Raw genomic sequence first — 23,271 nt, 5'->3', positions numbered from 1 at the left:
CTTGATTTCTCCTACTTTTAACAACCTAAGTGTTCCAACTAAGATTTGTATTTTATATTTATATTTGGATGAGTCATAGATTCATGGTTTACCTAATGTGATCTGCCACTTCCGTGAAGAGTTGAAACTGTACAAAGATCTTTAAACACTGAAGGGTTAGGCACTCTGTTAGCTTCTGAAAGTGTAGAAGGCAGATCTTATGCTTGCCTAAAGTAAAGATTCTTTCTAACTGAACACCTTGGATTTTCAGTTCCTACCTTACTGCCATTCATTTCCTACACTATTACTGTTCTGCTGAGGTTTTATAGTTTATCATGTTTGCTTGTAACATTTCTTGTTACTAGTAGAAGTGAAGAATCTGGAGAAAATCACAGATAAAAGGGGATTCCTTGCCTTTTGGACACTGTGCTCATATCTCTGATCAGTTCCAACCTATGCATAGACTTATCCTCACATGCAGGAAATGTTCCAGTTTGATTGGCCAGATCTGCCATTCCGTTGCACGTGGTTAGTGGTTGATTACTTTGGGGTGTAGGTGGGACTTCCCACTGAGCATAAAAAGCATTGAGGGTATCTAGTGAAAGGTGATCATGGTACAGTCTCAGACTGGAAAAGCTCCCAAATTCTAGCTTGAGAGAAAAATGACTTTTAAACAACTAATCTTAGTGATAAAAGGTGGGCCAGAGTGAAACTCAAAGGGGAGAAAAGGGTTGAGGGTAGGGTCAGCCTTGGGTTCCGAATTGGAATGTAGTAGGTCTGGTCTAAGACTTTAGATTCTATTCCTTGTGTTTACTGGCTGGGTAACACACAGCTTTAATGATAAGCATTCTTCTTATATTTGAAATTGAACAATGTTGCAGGCCCATATTATTTCGCATGAGCTTTCCTGTGAGACCAAATGGTCTGTCTGCTGAGGGAATTAGCTTGGAGAGAAGAGGGAAAAACAAGTAACGCGGTGCCTTTGTTTGATTTCTCTGCTTACATAAGAAGACACTTTGGTCTGCTCTGATCTTCATTCATGATGAATGCTTCCTGTATTTGAGCTTTGGGGCAGGATTCTAAAATAAGGGCAAAGGAGAGCTGGAATACATTGCTGTCTGCATGCTGTGAGTGGAAACCGTACCTCAGCCATGTGCATGCTTCTGTAGAACTTGTTCTCATCTTTTTGTGCAGCACTCATTCCCATGCTTGAGAATGTTTTCTCTGTGGATCTAATGGGAAGAACTACCTACCGTTACTGAATTCCACGGCGTTACTTCTTTCACACGATGTACAGCAATCCACAGGAATATGCTTATCTCTGTCACTGCTGTCTTCATCCTTAAAAAGTGTTGTTTAAGATGGGCATGGTGGTGCACAGCTTTGATTCTAGCACTTTTGGGAGAGGTAGGGGGAGCAGACAAGCAGATCTCTGAGTTTGAGGAAAGCTTGCTCTCCACAGGGAGTTCCAGGGCAGTCAGCTGCACAATGAGATCCTGCCTCAAAAATAAAAAAATAAAATAAAATAAAATAAAATAAAAAAGGGAAAGGTTTGTTTATCGGACATTGTGAAGAGTGAATAAACCACTTTTCTTTCTTCATGAGACTCTGACTTTGGTAAACTCTCTTCCTTTGTCACTCTAGGGATCAATGAAGGAAATTCATCTGTGTCCCTTGGAAGTAAAAAAAAGAGGTTAAAAAGAAGGGTCAGCCTGGTGAACTCCCAGAGACTGAGCCACCAATCAAAGAGCATACATGGGTTGGTCCCAGCACATATGTAGCAGAGGGCTGCCTTCTCTGGCTTTATTGGAAGAGGATGTGCCTAATCCTATAGAGACATAATGTCCCAGGGTAGGGGGGGATGCCGGGGGCACCCTCTCAAAGGCAATGGAGGGATGGGGGAAGAACTGTGAAGGGTCCAAGAGAGGGGCAGCATTTGGGATGTAAATAAGTAAATAGATAATAATAAAGAAGGGTCGGCATTTGTATTTGAACTACAAGAAACTTTCAATCCACTATACACACCCAGATGAAGTTGCCAAGTGAGTTTCATAAATGGCGTGACTCTGACATATCCATGTGAGACTCGGACACCTACACCGGGACTACTGCTATGAAAGATACAAGGTTTGGTAAAGTTAGCCAGCCACGAGGCTCTCAAAAGTTCCATGCTTCCAAATCGTTAACACAACTTGCCAATAAGACATAACAGACTTGGCTTTTTTACTGATCAAAGGTAAGGGTGAACATTACCTTATGAAGTTTGGGTTGCATCACTGGGATGACAGACAAGGACAGAAACTCTTGAGGAGGGCAGGCGTTCCGCAAAGGTTGGAGTTTCTAAGCTGGGGCTGGTTGTGGTGCTCTGCTAAGTTGGGTAAGGCTTTAAGGTATGATGAGCTTTAGTGGCGGTAGCGAAGTGAGGATGATTGTTTATTTTTGGCCCCAGGGAATGACTCGGGGCTTTGTGTATGCTGAGCATGAGCTCCACTGCTGAGATACACCCAGTTCCAGGATGTGAGTTTTGAATCAAAGAGATGAAAGGATCTTACAAGAACAAGCTGTCTGTCTGCTGATGCTCTCGCCTGATGAGTTATGGGTCTTTGGAAATGTGCAATAACAGGAAAACAAGAATTTGGGGCAGGAAGTTCTTGGAAAATAGGGTCACTTTCGTAGATACAGAGGTAGAGGAAAAAGTCATGCTACTGGAGACAGATATTAATTCAGCTTTGTGTCCAATGGAGTGTTTGGGGGAGGGCAGTGTCAGATCTCATTGCTTTAAGTCAAGGTAGCTCTAGTGTTCCTTTCTCATTTATGACTTGTCTGTTGTGGGAAGATGGACAGATACCACAGATTACTATGAGGTCAATCCCCATAGAAGAGGTTTGTTTTACCAATGAGCAGTAATTGCTATCTTGCCTGCTTTCTGAGTTGGTGGTAACCATTGGCAGTCTTGTGAGTTGACAGGGTTAATTGGTTAGAACTGTAGGTACAGATACAGATTTTACTTTGTGTTCTTTTGGGGGGATGCCCATTTTCTTCTCTCCTTCGCTCTCTTCCTCCTCTTTCACTCCATTTTTCTTTTTCTCTACCCTTCCCCATTCTCTCTCTCTCTCTCTCTCTCTCTCTCTCTCTCGCTCTCGCTCTCGCTCTCTCTCACTCTCTCTCTCTTTCTCTCCTGCTTCCTCTTCCCTTCTTTCGAAGGTCTCTCTATATAGCTTAAGCTAGCTTTGAATTGACTCTGTATTTTAGGCTAGTTCAGGGTTTAACAAGTCTCCTCTCTCAAGCTTCTGAGTGCTCGAAATGCAGTGTCAAGACAATATGTGTTTGTGCATAGGTCAGTGTGCCAATTAAATATTAGCTCTCTTCAGATACTATTATTGTTGCACAAGGAATTATATTAAGTTTGGAATGGTCTTCTCAAAAGCTTTTGTTTGATTTTATAGCTGTAATAATTGTTCTAGCCACATACGATAGTATTTTTTATCAATTCCTTTAGAATTGCACACAATGTATTTTAATCATATTTGCCCTTTATTCCTCCCCTAACTCCTCTGAGATCAACCCCATACCTCCTCCTCACCACCTCTTTTTAAAATTGTATTTTATTTTAGTAATACAAGGGAATCCAATTGTATTACTTTTATATTCATGGCTGTGGTGCCATTCACTGGAGCGTAGTCAGCCTACTGAGAGTCACACCTTTTTTTTTTTTTTTTGGTTCTTTTTTTTTTTCGGAGCTGGGGATCGAACCCAGGGCCTTGCGCTTCCTAGGCAAGCGCTCTACCACTGAGCTAAATCCCCAACCCCGAGAGTCACACCTTTAAAGAACAAATTCTCCTTCCTCCAGAAGCCCTTTACTGTCAGTAGTTTCCCATTAGGGGTGAGGTTTATGAGCCCCTCCCTCTTCCATTGTTCCTGACACTGTTACTGAGGAGATGATAGATATCAAGGACTAGGGAACATTATTTTCTTATAATTACAAGGTTTTAGACTAGCTAAAATATACATCTAATGTATCCATTTGGATTTTAGAATCAATTTATTTCATGTTCAGTATTAAAGTCTAAAAAATAAAATTAATACCAATATGTCTAATTAATGACAATGTTGTCTATATTGGCAAAACTGATTATTTTTATGAGATATATAATATCCATGTTAGCATAAATGATAGGTTCATACCACTAACATTGATTGAGTTTCTGGTATTTATAGCAAACAATAATTGTTTAAACTGACTTTAGAGATGCGATGGTGCATTTAGAAATACATAAGCATGACCCAAAGAGTATTTATGTTTTCTATTGAAGTCATCCTTTAGGTGCAAAAAGGAAAACTCCTCTCCTTTATTTCCTTCACCGACATGCTCCCAATTATGTAATGGGTTCTTTTTGTACTCTAAATGATAGGGATCTTGCAGTGGGTGAGCTTGCAAATCCTCCTGTCTTCATAGAAATAGTTAAGAGAAGTTGTATCAGACATAATAAGAACAAAGAATTTTTTATTCAGGACTATTGGAGAAAGATTGTTGCAATGGAAGTAGGAGAATGAAATCACTTTGCTGAGACAAATCCTGGGAGGGTTGGTCAATGGGATTAGGCCACCTGTGCTTGCTAACTGGCGCTCACCACAGTCAGGCCTAGAGTCTGGACAATAGGGAGGGCTCTGTCTTTTTATGAGTATGTTATGAGAAATAGTCCCCAAAGTCCTTGATAAAGAGTAATTTGTGCTGTATAAAACCAGCAAGGGATTAAGTAATTTACATATTAAAGGACTAGAGAAAGAATTTTTCACTGGACGTTTTCAATGGTAAATGCCCTAAGGAAAGGAAGTCAGGGGTTTGGACTTGAGATGAGGCCTGCCTGAAGATTAATCATGTTTTGACCATTTTGGTTAGTTTATATTCCAGTGAGAGAAAAATGCAGTGAAGAAAATGAAAAATTTAAACAGTATATATGTATATATTACATAGATAATGACTTAAGTGCTTAGAAGTTGAACCACATAGGAAAGTACGTTATGGTTAAATGTGGCTGTTAAGAAAAGATATTCATGTGAGTTTAAGTGATAGGCAGATTAAATAAAAGGATGACATTGTTTTAGAGCACAGAAAAAAGAACAATGTTAGCTTAGAAAGCAAAATATGGTCTTAGATCAGAATGACTAAGGAGGCTTCGGCTCAGTAGACGGCCAATCCTAATATTAGATGGGTGGGTCTAACACTATGGGGTTGGCTAATTATTAGAATGACGGGGTTGGATAGGGAGAAGTTGGAATCAGAATGGGCTCAAGTGAACAGGGAGCTACTTTCTGACTGCATTTATTTGTCTTGTTTGACATGGATATAATTTTAATGATAGCCCATAAGAATGCACGAACATATATTGTCAATAAATCATTAGAAACTTGCTTTAGAAAATACGATTGTTCGCTCCAAAGTTGTAGCTCTGGTCAGGATTTGCAGGTCTTCACTAAGCTGTTTCATGATTAATCTGACTCACGCAGTGTTGTCCTCAAGTTTTTCCTCTTCTCTTGGAAGGTTAAGTTTGTTCATTTTTGTTGTTGCTGCTGCTGTTGTTTTTGTAGCTCTAGATAAGATCATTGCATTAGCGTATTTGACAGAGGAAACCACCTTCCCCTAGGTGGATGGGTCTCTTTCAGTATGTTAAGGACGCAAAATGGAACAAAAATGGAAAAAAGAGGAATTTCTTTTCCTCCTCCTCCCCACTCCTCCTTCTCTTCTTCCTCCTCCTTATTCTCCCTTTTCTCCTCCCTTTTCTTTGCCTTCTTTGTTCTCTTCTGTTTTATAACTTGATTGGGTCTTGGGTCTTTCATCCATTTTGTCTCGGTCAGAGAGACGAGGACTAATAAAACAGCTTTGATTCTTAGTCCTCAGACTTGGATTCGATTATGCTGTTGGCCCTCCTGGAACTTCGATTTACAGATGCTAACACCTGGGCCTGTGAAGCCATTATAATATGTGAGCTAATTTCTTAAACCTCTTTTTTTTGGACATAGATATAAAGAAGGGTCTCTTTGTGGCTGCCTACATCTCTCGTGATTGATGTGATACCTTATACATCTGTATTTTTTCCTCTCTTTATACTATCTATTTCTACTTCTATCTGTAGGTCTCCTATTGGCTCTGGTTCATGCACTGTCCTAGTTTTCCTCTCCATTGCTGAGGTAAAACACTGACCCAAAGCAAACTTGGATCAAAGGATTTATTCGCTCTATGCTTTCATGTCAGAGGCAAGTCAGGGCATGAACCCAAGGAGAGCCAGCCGAGGCAGGGACCATGGCAGAAAGCCATTTACTCATTTGCTGTCCATAGCTTGCTCAGCTTGCTTTCTTATGCAATCCAGGGCCACCTGGCCAGGGTAGTCCCTTCCACCTGGTCTGAGCCATTTCACATCAATCACAAAAATACCTCACAGACTTGACTACAGGGCAGCCCAATGGAGACAATTCCTCATTTGAGGTTCTCTCTTCCCTGGTAACCCAAATTTGTGTCAAGTGGATAAAAAACTAATAGGCACACATACTTAAAGTCCCCCCTTCTCATTTGTTTACATAGTTAATTGCTTCAGTATTTTTCTGTTTCAAATTTCACTGCCTGTGACTTTATTCAGCCAGCATTTCTTGGACTAATTGTCAGTGCTTTAAAGCAAGAGTCCCAGCTTCTTTGAAGAAAGGAATATCTAAGAGAAGTCTCTAAAGCAGTGCAACTTAAGCTCAGACCTGAAAGATAAGTAGACATTTGTCAGGTAAAAGAAGCAGCTGGGAGGTTAGAGACACTCTTTTAAACAGTGAGCTTGAAGATCCACTAGGAGAAAGAGAATATGGGATTTTCTGAAGGAAGAAAAGAAGTTCTCTATTAACAGAGCATGGAGAGCGTGTGGCACCTGCAGATTGAGACTGGGGAGTAGGGAGAGGGCAGATTGTGTTACGGAGTTTAGATTTGATTATAAAGGCTATAAAATGTATACAAGGAGGAGTTCCAAGTGTCCTCCAACTTTGTTTGATTGTAAATATAATGTTTAGAAAAAGCAGAGGTCTAGCTAACATACCTCTTTGTATGTTGCATGTTTTGATCAGGCCTTCTATTTGCTGTTGACCCAATGGTTATTTGTTAAAAGGTCTCTTCTATAATGGAAAGCATTAAAAAAGTAGTACATTTTTGGTGCTAAATGGAAACATCCCCCTTTTAACCCGTGGTCTGTCTGTCTGTCTGTCTGTCTGTCTGTCTGTCTATCTCTCTAAGCAAATCATTGTGATTTAGTAAGAACACAAATTGACTAAAGCAGGTGTCATGTACAAGTCATTTAAATTCAGATCCCCTACTGAAGGATGTTGCTAATGCTTGTAGTAATTAGGAGTATTTCCCTACGGAGCTTTTGGTAGCATGAGTCAGAGAAGAAAGTTCTGAATAGAAAGGAGGCAATAGAATTTGTTATCTGGGTTAGAGGTTCACATAACAAATGTAGTTTGCAATTTTCTCTCAGTCTTCAAATTGCACTCTGCAAAAGGAAATGGAAATGGACTATGTAGTCACTCATGTATAAAATCTATTTAGAGTAAGAGCCCAGTACTTATGAAACAGGACTTACTGTTTTGTGATTTCTATCCATTCGTCTAATATAGTTTATCTGTGAAAATTAAATATCTATTCATTATTTATTACAATATCAATGTTGAAGGAGTTAGAAGTTATTATGAGAGACATATTTATTATTTTATTCTTTTAGTAGTGGACTATTTTTGAATACCTACTATGTGCCAAAATACTACAGGATGTCCTGTGGATAAAAGAATGGACAAAATATGATGGGACCAGGTAATCACAAATACAAATATAGTGATAAAAATGTATAGTTAGCTTTGAAATGACTTGGTTAGATAGGAAAGGAAAGGTATCACTGAGGAGAAGATGATTGTGCTGAGCTGTAACGTCTTAATAGACAGAGACACAAAAGGATCATAAAACATTCCTTCTAGAGCAAATGAAAATACAGAGTCCTTGTGTTTGAGGGAGCTGTCATAGTCAAAGGATAGGAAGCAAGGTGGTTGGGGAACAGAAGAGTGGTGTAAATTGAGATTGGCATGATAAGCATGGGCTAGATTATGTATGAGCAAAGCTGGACAAAGCTTGGAAAATTGAGGCTTTGATGATGAACCTGCAGTGATTTTGATGATGAAACTTTTTAATTGTAATGCTCATAACAGACTGAATGCATTAAAATAAATGCCTTGAAGCATCTTGGAGTTATAGAGGAGAGAGTTTCATACTGTGGTGACAGTGGAGATGGAGAAGAATAAATATTTGAGAGATATTTAGGGGTTAAAACCAATACAATTTAAAAATGATAAGGAGTAAGGTATGTTAACAAAAGATGTCAAGGATACTTCCTTGTGTCTGATTTCTTAATCAGAAAACATCTTTAAGACAGAGAAAGAGTATATTATCCCTTTTATTGAGAGGCATAAAAATACTAAAAAGTTAATACTTTCTATGGGAAAACATAATTGCATGAGGAATGGTTAGATCTAGAGTGGAGATAGTTTAAAATACAGAGGGTAAATGAAGTTCCAAATAAAATAGCAAAGTTTCTAAGTAGTTGCAAATGCATTGCAGCTGACTAGAGAATTGATATTACAGCTGACTAGAGAATTGATATGACAGGTGACTAGAGAACTGATATGACAAGCGATCTGCTCTACTCTGTGGCTTCCTCAATCTTGATCAGGTGTAAAGAAAGTTAATAATTGGTGAGGAATCAGATTTTGGTAGAGAGTATAAGAAGAGTAAGGAGTGCTAAGGAATTCCTAGTGTTGATGTTGCTAAAATCATGGTGCTTGTCTTAGGGCTTCTATTGTTGCAACAAAACACCACGACCAAAAAGCATACTGGGGAGGAAAGGGTGTATTTGGCTTACACTTTCAGTTCATAGTCCATCACTTGAGGAAGTCAGGACAGGAACTCAAGTAGGGCTGAAACCTGGAGAGAGGAGCTAATGCAGAGGTCATGGAGGGATGCTGGTTACTGGCTTGCTTCCCATGGCTTGCCCAGTCTGCTTACTTATAGAACTCAGAACTACCACATCAGGGATGGATGGCACCACCCACCATGGTCTGGGCCCTTTCATGTCGATCACTAATTGGGAAAATGTCTTAGAGTTGGATCTCAACTGAGATCAACTTAGATATTTCCTCAACTGAGGCTCCCTCCTCTTTGATGACTAATTTGTGTCAAGTTGACTAAGTCAGTATAATCCTGCTTAATAAGAGAAAGAGATTACCGAGGATTGAGCAATTGAGGAAAGTGTCTGTTGTATGGTTGGGATTGAAATACTGTTGCAGCTTGTACCTGCACCACTGAACTTGATGGAGAATAGATTGTGATCTGATGGAAGGATTTTTGACTTCAAGGTTATTGAGTCTGCAGTGGGTGTGGTGCATTTCAGATTGTGTCCATAGGCATGGATATCTGAGAAGTGGGAAAGTTGTTGCAGTTAAGCTGGCAGATGATCTCTGATGTTGTTTTGTTGAAAGAACTGTTTGCCTTCATGCCACTTAAAGTAATGATGAGATCTTAGGTAAGACTGGATTTCAGAAATACTTTAAAGATATACGCAGGCATATCTTTGTGTTCCTTGTCATGGAGAATTTACAGTTATGAATCCATGTAAAGTAGTTAGAACATACTTTATAATGTATTAGACAAATAACATCTAACAATTACATATTAAATATTGTTTTAATTCACAACCCCATGTCTTACCTACTTGGTTATTTTGGTTAAAATCTATTGTGTCAGATCGATATTTATATTTTCTTCTGCACTTCAACTGTGACATATTTTAATTATAACTGACAAGTCTGGGGTTTAATTGAATAGTTCTTATTTGGGTTGCCTTGGACTTATTTTAGTCAAGTTCACCCATATATCAGTAGTGGCTTCTGGGGTCACTGGAGCCGATGATGCAAAAGGGTAGCTTCTGTCACCTCTTCTCTCAAAAAGCTTGTTTAGTCTTCCTCACATGGAGGGCTTCTAAGAACATGAGTAGAGCTGTGCAGAGGATTCGTGGTCTAGGTTTGGAACTGACACAGTGTCATTCATATCACATTCTGCTGGGCAAAGCCAGCCAGAAGGCTGGCTCCAATGATGAGGGCTCTGAAATAAATCTGATCTCTTAATGGGAGGGTTCCGAATTCCTTTGAAGAGGGAAACTGGTATAGTAAGAGGAGAAATAATCCCAGCTGTGGTTTGAAAAAAGTATTGGTCTGTCACAAAATTCTGTGTGGCAAGATGGCAAGATATAAGTGAAAAGCCATGCAGCAGGACACTGTGCTTCAATATCTTCTCTTTTGCCTTCCCTTAATTGTCATGGGACCCTTGGAGAGGCAAGTTCTTTGACTATTCTTATGTTTATACAACAAGGAAAGGAAGAAATCAGGAAGGGATGTTGGCTGAATTAGTCTACTATAGTGAATGATCAACAACTGGATGGATTGATGAGTGTTTTGTATGGCTTTATTGTTGCTAGGACTTCTTAATGTGGCAATTCACAAACCAAGAGAAGAGTTTATAGCATGGAATTTATCTTGCTCTAGAATGTTCCTTGCTCTCCTATGCCCTAGGAGCCTGTCAAGGAAGGAAACTGGCAAGGATGGTGAAGGAGATGGGAAGCCTGAGAATCCACCCATTAACCCGCCTGTGTTCTATTACACATTTGCTGTGTTTGATATTTTTTTTCCACCAGAAGAGCCCCAGGGATTCATGCTGTGAGATCTCAGGGGTAAGGCAGAAAGTCATAGGGTGCAGAGGAGGGCACAAAATGACTGAAAAGTTTGGAGGAAATGAAGCAGGAAATGAAAGAATATGTAGCACTGGTGGAAAATAGAGAATCAAGAAACTGTTGTTAAAAGTATGGGTAGAAAAAGAGAGATGTTTTTGAAGATACCTCTATAAAAGATCCAGTATTATGAGAGGAGTAAAAAGAAAATTATCAATGAATTAAATCTAATTTGTGGTCCATTGTGAAGGTCATAGGAACGAACCATAAGATTAGAAAATACTAATATTAGAAACAGACTTTGGCTCATCCAGTTCTCTAGTAATAGGACGACGAGGTAGGAATCACTCATTTGAACCTGTATCTGGTAATATTTTAGCATCACAGGCAAGACCATTGGATATTCTGATTCTCTTTAAGAGAAGCACATCAACATTAGGCAGACTGTTCATGGAACTTCAGAAGGCAAACTCCCTATCACTATCATCGTCCCCCAACAATGAGAGCTCATCTCCTTCCTTCTAAGCCCATAGGGTAATTTATGTTCTTTTTTGAACGTCACACAAATGGAATTATATTGTGTATATTCTTTGATGTTTTGATTTTGCTTAATATAACACTTTTATACTTATTCCTATTAATTAGGTACAATTCTAGTTTATTTTTATATAGTATTCTATTGAATGAAGATAGTATCCCTTATCCATTCTTCAGGGGTAGACGTTTGACTTTAGGTCATTCCAAATATTTATTTGTAATGAGAGCATGAGATTCATTTTATACAAAGTAATGAGGAGAATTTCTGAACTAAGCCAACTTATTTATCTATCGTATAACAGTTTCTGGTTAGATGAGACAACAGTAAATTGAATACTGAAGGCAAGATCAAAGGTGAAGTTTGGCATGACTTTTGGTAGCAGAAAGGTCTGATGCACTATTGCTTTGTACAAAAATAATGGGAAATGACCTGGAGTGCAGACAAAGATGGGCATGTGGTTATCAAAGCCCATCAGTGTGTTTAATTGTATATGCTGATGAGGCCTCAGGGGATGTGCTCAGTTCCAGTGTTTAGCAAGATTCATATTGTTGGGACTACGAGGGATGTGATGGGACTATGGGATGTGACCAGAAGACTGCAAAGCATGTGGTTGTGAAGGATGTATTAAGAACGTTGAGGTCTGGGCCTGGGTGATGCTCACATTGCTTGCTTGCTGTGACCTAGAAGCCTCTCTTCTCTTCTGTGAGCAGTGAAGTGTGAGAATCCCACTCCTATAAAATGAAATGACTTGCCACGTGTCTCAGGACTATGTACCTCCATAGAATACCCTCTGTGACTTTTGCTGTGACTGAATCCTGCCAATGGAGATTAGACATGCCATCTTTATTCTTTCCTATAGAGAATCATTTCTAGTCTATAGAGAATGACCCTTTATGAGCCGGCTTGCAGGTTAGTGTTGTGCTCTCGGCAGACTGAGTTTCAAATGAGCAAAGCACCTGAAGCCAGATTGCCCATGTTTGCTCTTAAATCCTTCTGTAGTAACTCTGTGAACTTTTGAAATGACTGAACTTTTCTGGACCATGTTTTCATGATCCTTATCACATAGAGTTGTTTCCGAGAAGGAAAGTCCACAGAGAGAAGACACAGAAAGCAGTGTCTGGCATGTGGCAAATACGTGGTGCATATTATCACCTAGACTGTCTTTTTGAAGCAGCAGTGAATGAGCCAACTTTTTGCTCAGCTGACTGCATGGAGCACATGGCCATGGCTATTGATGTCTTTGGTACATTCGTCCATGCATGCCAGTCCAACTAGGAGCCAGGCTGCTCAGGTTAGGTTTTCACAGAATGAGCTCACCCTCTCTTGTGGCCTGTGTATGGGAATGTCACTGGGTCCTGTCCATTCTCCATTTCTTCAGATTTTTCCCCATTTCTCAAAGTCTATAAATTTTAGTTCTTTCTGTGCAGTTCTCTGGTGAATCCTGTGCCCTTTAAATGTGTGGCCTGGTCAGTGTAGACATAGAGAGAATTTCTATTTCCTATTTGCTTTCTGAACTCTATTCATGCAATGTAAAGTTAAAATCATTATTTCTTCTCCACATTATGCTGTCAAGTCAGTTTGTTAGGTATAACCAGAGCACCTAGATCTATCCCTCTATCTATCTATCTATCTATCTATCTATCTATCTATCTATCTATCTATCTATCTATCTATCTATCATCTATCTATCCATCCACCTACCTATCTATCATCTATCATCTATCTATCTATCTATCTATCTATCTATCTATCTATCTATCTATCTATCTATCATTTATCTTTCTTTATCTATCATCTATCTATCTATCTATCTATCTATCTATCTATCTATCTATCTATCTATCATCTATCTATCCATCCACCTACCTATCTATCATCTATCTATCTATCTATCTATCTATCTATCTATCTATCTATCATCTATCTATCCATCCACCTACCTATCTATCATCTATCATCTATCTATCTATCTATCTATCTATCTATCTATCTATCTATCTATCTATCATTTATCTTTCTTTATCTATCATCTATCTATCTATCTATCTATCTATCTATCTATCTATCTATCTATCATCTATCTATCCATCCACCTACCTATCTATCATCTATCATCTATCTATCTATCTATCTATCTATCTATCTATCTATCTATCTATCATCTATCTATCCATCCACCTACCTATCTATCATCTATCATCTATCTATCTATCTATCTATCTATCTATCTATCTATCTATCTATCTATCTATCATTTATCTTTCTTTATCTATCATCTATCTATCTATCTATCTATCTATCTATCTATCTATCTATCTATCTATCTATCTATCTATCTATCTTCTTCATTTATGGACTATATTGACTGCTCAGTGTAGTTTCAACTGCCAGATCAGTAGCTGATACTAGATACACTGCTCAAGGAGTTTCTAGTTTCCTGGCATGTCATGCATGGAAACAGATTTCTAATAAAGTGTGATTGTGATAATTGCTTTCCTAGAGATGTGCAAAGAGTGTATGGCAACACAAAGCTAAACACCCAGTTCTCAGTGGGGAGAGAAAGTGAGAGCAGAATAGTGAGGATAGTGGAGGAGAGACTCTGCCATGACATAAGACCCCAGCCATTAAGAAAATGGGAGGAAAATATTATTTACATAGCAGGAATGACCCAGTTGCAATGTCCTATGAAGCAGACTGGGATTGCATTCACTGTGGTGAGCAGATCCTGCAGTGGCCTGATAATCATAGAGAGGAATGGCTAGGGTAGATTAGGACCAGATCACTAAGGGTTCACAATGTGAACAATACAAAAGTAATATTTAATCCTATGAATAATAAGTTAGTAGAAAATGGTTTGAGGTCAGAAGGGGACATTACATTAGACAGATGTAAATTTTACTAAAGGTTCTGTGCTGGTAGCTTGTAATGTGTGATTTGGGACTTGTAGGAAGTGGTTGTCTGCACCGCACAAGTGTAACAATGTAACAACAATGACTAAGACAGAACAAAACATGGAACCAGGACCAAGGTATAGCCATAAGAGCAAAAGGAAAGAAACATTTTGATAAATTCGTAAATCTAGGTAAGTGTGGCTCTTGGGCAGCTCATGACTTGATCTGTCGGAAGGAGGAAAGAATTGAGACTCATAGAGCAGGTTGGTAACAGTTATGAGTATCACAGGACAAGGGTTAAAAATGGAGGTGGAAGAAGTGAAGCATCCCTGTGCCCTACCAACCTTTGGAATCCGTGGGAAACTCACAAGGAAATGCATAGCAGGCATTTCCCTCTTGTTCAACAAACTCGTGTGATTTCTGTTGAGTGTTCTGCAAAGAAGTGTTGGGGACCATCCATTCCTATTCATAAGACCAATGAAACCTTAAAAGGGTAGAGGCATGCGTGATAGGAATCCCCAGACCATGAAAGAAATGTGGAGAGGGGTAGCTTTGGAAGATGATTTAGCAAAGTGTGCCAGTCGGGGAGTTGGTTGAAAATAAGTTAAAAGGGAAAAGGTGGTCATGGAACCAAATGTAAGTTCACAAGGCCCACGTTTTACTTGCTTTGGGCCAGGCTGTGTAAACAAGCTTTTGAGTAAGTGGCCTCACAGCACTTGTCCTTCAGGCTGGCCTGCTTCCTTTTGGACTAATCCTCTCTTTCTTTGGGACTCCAATTCTAGTAGATTCTAATTTGTGCATTCTCGCTGGGGTTTGTGGCTCTCTATTAGTTCAAATGGAGTAATGACATCTCCTCTGACTTTCCTTCTGTTTTTAATGGAGAAGAATTCAAGCAGAAATAACTTTTCTGTGTGGCATCTAAAGAGAAGCCCCACCATTTTTCACAAACTCAAGCTACCTAGAAAACAGCATCCACAGCAGCACTTAACTTTCTAAAAATTACACTCTGGGTTTTCATGAATTTCAATTATGAATTCCTGTATTGCAGAGGTAAGACATATTTATTTCAATGTCCCCAGCACTCAGCGCAGAACCCCAGCGCCCAGTGCTCTGCAAACCCTTATCTTCTTCCTTCTTTACAATTATACATGTCCATATTTGAGTGTTTCTGAGCTGTCTTGAATCTTCTCACTTTATATAACATTGATGCCACTGTATAATGCCTATTTGTCTTCTTAATTTTATCCATCTTCCCTCCCCTTCCTCCTACCCTCCCTCTATTCTTTCTCTTTCCCTCCCTCTATCTTTTCTTTCTCTTTTCCTTCCTCCGTTCATCCTTCCCTCCAGTCCTCTTCTCTTTCCTTCTCTCTTGTGTTTATATGTACATGTTTGTGTATGTGGGAAGGAACTGCTCCTCTTCAAACACTATCCACCTTATTTTCATTTCATTTGTTTGTTTGTTTGTTTGTTTATTTATTTATTATTGAGACAGGGTTTCCTACCAGAGACTGGATGCTCCTGTTTCTGCCGCCCTGGTGCTGGGGACACAAGCACGTGCCACCATACCTGACCTCTTTTACGGGGTCTCCAGGGTCTAAGCTCAGGTTCTCCATACTAGAGCCACAAGCACTTTACAGGCCGAGTTGTCTCCAGGGCCTCACGTCTATGTCTTTTAACTACTTAAAGTTCGGGGCCTTATTTTCAGTCTGACTGAGTGGAAGGGGATTTATTTTATGACCTGGCATCTGAGAGCTGGTAAGTGAAAGCTAAAGCGAGCCAGGCGGAGATGAAGCCTTCCCAGAATGGCCTGCCACTTCTCATGTCTCCAGTTGCCTCTGCATCTCGTATTCTTCTGGCTTTTCTCTCTCCTCAAATTTTCCATGATAATAAGCATCTAAATGTCTAATAGAGTAGATGAATTTTGAAACTATTTTTATTGACTTAAAGTCAAGAACTTCACCATTCTGTGTTTAGAATCTTGTTGATGTCATATCTGTCCCACCCTGTCAGTTTGTCCGTCCATTGGTCAGAGCAGGTTAGGATGGATGCTTTACATGACATCTTGGAAATAGAATTTATGTGAGGCGGTCATGGCCCTCATTTGAATTGCAGGTAAGAACACCCCAGGTCATTGCTTTAATTTTCCTCTGTATTGCAACCTGTCTAAGGGATGCATTTCCTGCTCCTCCACCCCAGGTAACCTCTCATATGCTTCCAGAAGACCAACTATGGGACCTTTCATGATTTTGATGAATTTCTCAACAAAAATGTGAATGTCTTGCTGTTCTTCCTTTGGATGACTTCTATAGGGCTGTAACTAGAGAATGTAGGAATTTGGAGTCTTTCTACCAATTCTAGCTTTAGCTCTGCTCATTTGGGTGATTCAGGACAGGGACTAAGGATGATTTTCACTTCTTGCCCCCATATGCACTGAAGAGCTTCTTGTTTTCTCACCAGTCAGACTGGGTTTCCTTATTCAGAAGGTTTATGTGTTTTACCTATTAGAAAGTAAGGGATAAATGGAAACTTTCATAGGAAGAAAAAAGAAAGGGCTCAAATTTACCACCTTTTTATCTGTACCCTGTGCAGAAAACGTTTGAAAATTATACTTCTTGACTGAACAGTTCTTAGCTAATGGAAATGTTTCAGCTAGTAAATTTCAAAAATATTCTATTCTTGGGTGGGATAGAATTTACATTTTGAAGAAAAATATTTATCATTGTGGCTTTTTCTTGCTTGCTTAGGATCTGTATGCTTTTGGTATATAATTAGGTGATCAAATTTATAAAAGTAGCCCATCATAATGTTTCCTACTGTCATTTAATTTTTTCATTTGTACAGGGAATCAGCAGTCTCTTCAGCTCTTTAAAGGTGGTACGCCTCTTACGCCTGGGCCGTGTTGCTAGGAAACTGGACCATTACCTGGAATATGGAGCAGCGGTCCTTGTGCTCCTGGTATGTGTGTTTGGACTGGTTGCCCACTGGCTGGCCTGCATCTGGTACAGCATTGGAGACTATGAGGTCATTGATGAAGTCACCAACACCATTCAAATAGACAGCTGGCTCTACCAGTTGGCCTTGAGCATTGGGACTCCATATCGCTACAATACCAGTGCAGGGATCTGGGAAGGAGGACCCAGCAAGGACTCCCTGTATGTGTCCTCCCTCTACTTCACCATGACGAGCCTTACAACCATAGGATTTGGAAACATAGCTCCGACCACAGACGTGGAGAAGATGTTCTCAGTGGCCATGATGATGGTCGGCTGTAAGTACCTTTTTTTCTTTCTCTATTAAAAAGCAGCTTTAGTCTTTACAGGTTATTTTTCCTGCCTCTGAACTCTGACTGGATTGAAACGATCTTTTTCTTAAGAAAGGTTTTAATTGAAATCATTTGCAATTGGTTTACTTTTGAATCAGCCCTAGGAAATAAAAATGCAAGGAAGGACTGCATTTTACTCTTTGGAATACATTAGCACATGAAAAACTCTCTCTCTCTGTGTGTGTGTGTGTGTGTGTGTGTGTGTGTTGGGGGGGGTGATAAAAAACTCAGACTGAAGAGTCTGCAATTTGAATGCATGCATGGTGTTGAACCTGGCAGCTCTGGAGACGGAACCGGCTCTGGTATCTAGACAGGAGGTGTCTGGCACATTCTGTAGGTTTTGTTGGCAGTTGGATTCCTAAAAAAGCAGATGGGATGTGATGTAAGACCATAAGTTAGAAAATATTTTAGTCAATAACTGAATTTCTGAATTAAAGTGGACTTCAGGATACAATTTGATGTATTCTTTTTTATCTTTCTTATAATGAAGTTAGTGAAAAGAAGTTCATAAATGTAGTCTTTGGACAAACACTATAGTCTGTTGAGTCCATGACACAGGATGAAAGGGTCGGTGAACTGAAAGCCTTTAGCAGTGACAGAGACCAAGACTCAGTTTGTGTGCCTGCCTACAGTGAGTTGGCAGTGTTCTTGAAAGTAGGATGCCCTTTCAAAGAGCTAAAGACCATGTGCTCTGCCTCCACATTCTAACTGATTGACAGCAGAATTCTAGCCATGAAAGATGCTCAGGCCTTAGAGGCTGTTTTCAAATGTCTTGAAGGAAAGTTTCCAGGCATTTCCACCTTCAAGCTGACCTACATGACTCATTGAAGACACCTAGAGTAACTTCAAGATAGCGCTGAAGACATGATCAGCATTAATATGTTCTATAAGCCTTGAAGTCATTATTGCTGGTGTTTTGTATAATTTAGTGTAAGCCTTCTTCTCCTTCTGCTTTTATGAGGCTCCAAACTATAGAGTTTTAGATGTGGGTATTCATGAAAAAGATTCAGGGTCTAGGCCAATTGTTCTCAATCTTCTTAATGCTGTCACCCTTTAACACACTTCCTTACGTTATAGCTCAACAGCGCTACTCTTGAGAATTGTAACATAAATATCTGATATGCAGCATATCTGATATGTGGACCCCGTAGGGGTTGTGGCCCAAAGGTTAAGAACCATATTCATATGTCAGAGTGTCCAGAAGCTACTGTTGTTATGAAATATAATGTGGCAAGGGAATACCTGGCAGGCCCATGCCAAGGTATGCCACTGAGTAATTATGCTATGCAGTAAATCTGCTATAAAGGAGGTTTACTGGGGGAAGGGAGAGGAGTGAGGGCCTGGGGAAGAGGCAGACAAGTGGACACGTAGACAGACAAACAGATGAAAGTAGAGCCATGTAGAAATGAGGTAGGGAGGCAGGCAAGGCCAGAAAATGGGAAAGAGAGAATGCTGGAACAGAGAAAGAGAGAGAAAATGTGGGAAAGAGAGGGAGCTAGAGTGGCAGGCAGTCCTTTTATAGGCAGCCTATACCAAGTGCCCCTGGAAGCATGATGCAGGAGGCAGGAGGCAGGAGGCAGGAGGCAGGAGGCAGGAGGCAGGAGGCAGGAGGCAGGAGGCAGCAGGCAGGAGGCAGGAGGCAGGAGGCAGGAGGCAGGAGGCAGCAGGCAGGAGGCAGCAGGCAGGAGGCAGGAGGCAGGAGGCAGCAGGCAGGAGGCAGGAGGCAGGAGGCAGGAGGCAGGAGGCAGGAGGCAGGAGGCAGGAGGCAGGAGGCAGGAGGCAGGAGGCAGGAGGCAGGAGGCAGGAGGCAGGAGGCAGGAGGCAGGAGGCAGCAGGCCGGGTTTAGGGATCAGGGGAGAGAGGAAGGAATAAAGGGTAGGGGGAGGAGACAGGTGATGATATAAGCTGTTGCTAGGTCCCTGAGAGGAGCCTAGCAGAGTAACCTGAATTTACTTTAACACCAGTGTTAGCAAGTGTTTAGTTCCCTAGTCATTATGTATTCTGCCACAGAGAAGAGAATAACCAAGTTCTAAGTGTGGATTAGGGCTTCAGTAACAGCAAGGATTAGAATGCAAGCTATGTCTCCTCTAGGGGCCTTTGGTGGCCATATTCTACATAGAGAGAGATCTCCCATGATTAATTAAATGTGTACTTATATCAAAAAGATATTTGGGCAATAGTGTTATAAAGAAAATGTTCCATCACAGATAGAATTCAGCACTGTGCTGCTTTTAACATTTATGAAAAACATGTTACCTGGTACTTATGCAAATCTAGAATTGGGTAGAAGTTTGAAGAACTTCTACCTGAACTAGAAATTGCAGTGGTTGTGCAGAGAAGGGCTCCATTCGCCTGGTCTTGATTTCCTTCTTTTATTCCCGGAATACAGTATCAGAGTTTACAGTATATGTTTCACCACAGGTGTTGATTCCTGTAATTATCATTGCAGGTAAGGTACAGAACTGGGAGTTGTGGATGGAGGTCAGTGTAGCATGCTTACATAGCACGAGAAGCCCTGATCATTTTTCTCTGCCAGAACTGTGGTGACTTTAATGAAATGTCCCCTGTAGTCCCCTTCATTGGAAATCTTGGTCCCCGATTGATGGTGGGAGGTTTAGGAGATGTGGCCATGTTGGAGGAAGTGTGTCACTGGAGGTGGGTTTTGAGAGTTTAAAAATCATGGCATTTCTAGCTGGCTCTTCTTGCTTCCTACCTTCGGTTCAAAATGTGAGCCTTCAGATTCCTGTTCCTACTTCCATGCCTCTGCGCCACCATGGGGGACTCTCAGCTGCTAGAGCCCTGAGCCCATTTCTTCCACACGATGCTTTGATCGTGGTGTTTTATTACCACAATAGAAAAGTAATTGCTACAAACACTCAAAACAGAAAAGATTCATAACTGTCTTAACACCATAACGATCTTCTCCATGTCATTACAACCCTTCCTCAACTCTTCCCAGTCTCTTCAAATTAATAATCTATTCTACCTCTTTATGATCTTGTGATTTTAAGATGCAATAAAAATGGAATCTTGTAAAATAAAGCTTTTAAAAGTTGCCTTTTAAGCTCCAATTAGGCCTTTGATATGAATGGGGATGGAATTTACTGATAGTTTTCTTCTGGGTTGCATCTTGTGGTTTGGGCCACTGCTGTTTAATGGTTCATCTGTTGAAGAACATCTTAATTAAACATTTTAATTGTTATGATTCCTAAGAAGCCTTCATCGTGTGTATGTACCATCTATGACGCTGTGTTATGTGAGGACATCTTACCACAAGTGTCCACTGTTCAGAGAACAGAGCCCTTCACAGCCTCCCTGCTCCCCTTCCATTAGAGCCTTTATTCTCTTAGACAATTTTCCTCTGTCTTCATGACATATACACATATATGATTTTATGTCACTATATGAAACCCAAGGGCTGAAAATTAGAGAAGACATTAAGTATTTGTCTGAGACTTGTTTAATTAAATTAAAAAGAATATCTCAATTGCACTTATTTTTCTTCATAAGAAATTCCTTTCTCTTTATGTCTGTGTATGAATATGCCCAGTATTCATATCATATTTTCTATGCCTCTCCTTCCGTTTTGGTTGCATAACCTCTCTATCACAAAGAATGCTCCACGAATCAGCAAACAATTGCCGAGCTTTCTTTCCCCATCTCCTTACAGAGGAGAACATAACTGTGTGTACCGCCTGCACCTCTGCCAACTGTGAAGATTTCCCCTCACTGGTGTCTCTCAGGATTGTCCCAGAAATGGTTGGAACACTGCAGCTGTCCATTTTTGTATGGTGACTGTGTAATATTGTGAACCATCACAATAGGCCCTAGTCTTCTCTTCCTCAGTCACCATAGGGCATACCCCAGGAACCTACAGGTGCATTCTTGGCAGCAGACAGCGTTGTAACAGGAGTAGAAATCATAGGCGTTTGGATGACTTTTTCATGTGACTTGCTTGGGCCTTCAGAACTTGCTTGGGTCTGATCATGTATATACCAATTCCATTTGATAATTGATTGCTATTGTCAACATGCTATATAAGATCTTAATGGGTCAGATAAAATCCAGCCTATGATGAGCAGCTCAGGTCTCAGTACTTGGTGGTCCATTGTCAAATGTTCCATTTCTACGAAGGCACAGTAGCAGGTCACAGGCCATCTCTCAAAGGGAGAAGAGTCATCTGCTGATGATGGTAGAACCTTGCTTCAAAAACCCAAATGTCTCTTCTATGATTCACACATAGGGTCCTGCCAAAGGCTCCAAACAGCATCCCTATCTGCCACTGATCCCTCAGGCACCATTGGGTTTACTGGATCACATGGTCCAAGTGGTAGAGCAGCCTGCACAGCAGCCTTGAATTGTTTAAGAGCTTTCTGTTCCAGACCCACTCAAAACTAGCAGCTTTCTAAGCCACTTGGCATATGGTCCAGGGTAACACACTCAAGAGAGGAATGTGTTGTCTCCAGAATCCTTAAAGGCCCACTAAACATTGTGCTTCTTTCTTAGTGGAAGGATGGGCAAATACAGTAGCTTCTCCTATCTTTCACCTTGGAAGGAATGTCTCTGCGTGTCCCATATACAGAACTTAAGTATTTCATTGAGGTAGAAAACCCTTGAAGTTTTATTGGATTGGTGTGTGTGTGTGTGTGTGTGTGTGTGTGTGTGTGTGTGTGTAGACAGAGAGAGAGAGAGAGAGAGAGAGAGAGAGAGAGAGCGCTCAATGGATTGCTATCTCCTGTTCACTTGGTCCAATTAGTATAATGTCGGTTTAACGAACCAATGTGAAATTTGTGGAAGAAAGAGATAAGCAAAATTTTGTCTAAGCTATGACACAGGGCTGGAGAGTTGATGTATCCTTGAGGTAAAACTATAATGGTGTACTTCGAGCATCGCCAATTAAAAACAAATTGCTTTTGATGGTCTTTATGGACAGGTATGGAGGAAAAGACATTTGCTAGATCAATAGATGCATAATACTATGTACCAGGAGACGTGCTAATCTGCTCAAGAAAGGATACCACATCTGGTGGAAAGGCTGCAATTAGAGTCTCTACCTGATCAAGATTTCAAAGATCAACTGTCATTCTCCAGGATCCATCTGCCTTCTGCATTGGCTAAATAAAAGAGTTAAAGGGAGATGTGTTGGGAGTCGTCACCCCTGCATCTTTCAAGTTCTTGATGGTGGCACTAATTTCTGCAGTGCCTCCAGGGTGTGATACCATTTTTTTCATTCAATTTGCTTTTCTCCTTGGCAGAGAAAATGTTAAAGGTTTTCAGTTAGCCTTTCAAACCATAATAGCCATCACTCCACAGGACAGGGAACCAATGTGAGAATGCTGCCAACTTCTAAGTGAACCTATCTAAATTATACATTCAGATGTGCAAGTATGTTTGGGATTTCTCAACTTAGATTCCTTTAGAATGTTTCTACTTTGACGGGATTACAGATAAAGGTGCTTGTATATCGCAGATATAGTTTCACATGGATATAGGTTCTAAATTTGCTGTAATAATGACTGGGATCACAAGTAAATACATATTTAGATATTAAAGAATTTGCCAAACTCATTTTTGGGATGGGTAGTCTAGAATAGCATTTCATAACATAATCAAAGGAAGATAAAAACTATGTAGAAGTTTAAATACATTCTTATTTCCTTTGTTGCTCAAGCCACAACATCCTACCTAAGACCAAATCAATGTAGATAGCTTGGACTAGTGAAGTACTTTCCTATATTTTCC

General features: G+C 40.2%; 1 protein-coding gene across 2 annotated transcripts in view; it reads left to right on the top strand.

Annotated features, from left to right (window-relative positions):
• Positions 1-23,271, top strand: part of Kcnh5 (potassium voltage-gated channel subfamily H member 5) — a 285,644-nt gene that overhangs the window by 76,249 nt on the left and 186,124 nt on the right. For both annotated transcript variants that reach the window (XM_087552218.1, NM_133610.2), the window contains 1 exon segment: positions 17,049-17,475. In XM_087552218.1, coding sequence (XP_087408344.1) covers positions 17,049-17,475 — 427 coding nt within the window.

Source organism: Rattus norvegicus, chromosome 6 (assembly GCF_021556685.1).
Source record: "Rattus norvegicus strain SHRSP/BbbUtx chromosome 6, alternate assembly SHRSP_T2T, whole genome shotgun sequence".
Classification (NCBI taxonomy): domain Eukaryota; kingdom Metazoa; phylum Chordata; class Mammalia; order Rodentia; family Muridae; genus Rattus; species Rattus norvegicus.
This window is presented reverse-complemented; position numbering and strand designations above follow the sequence as displayed.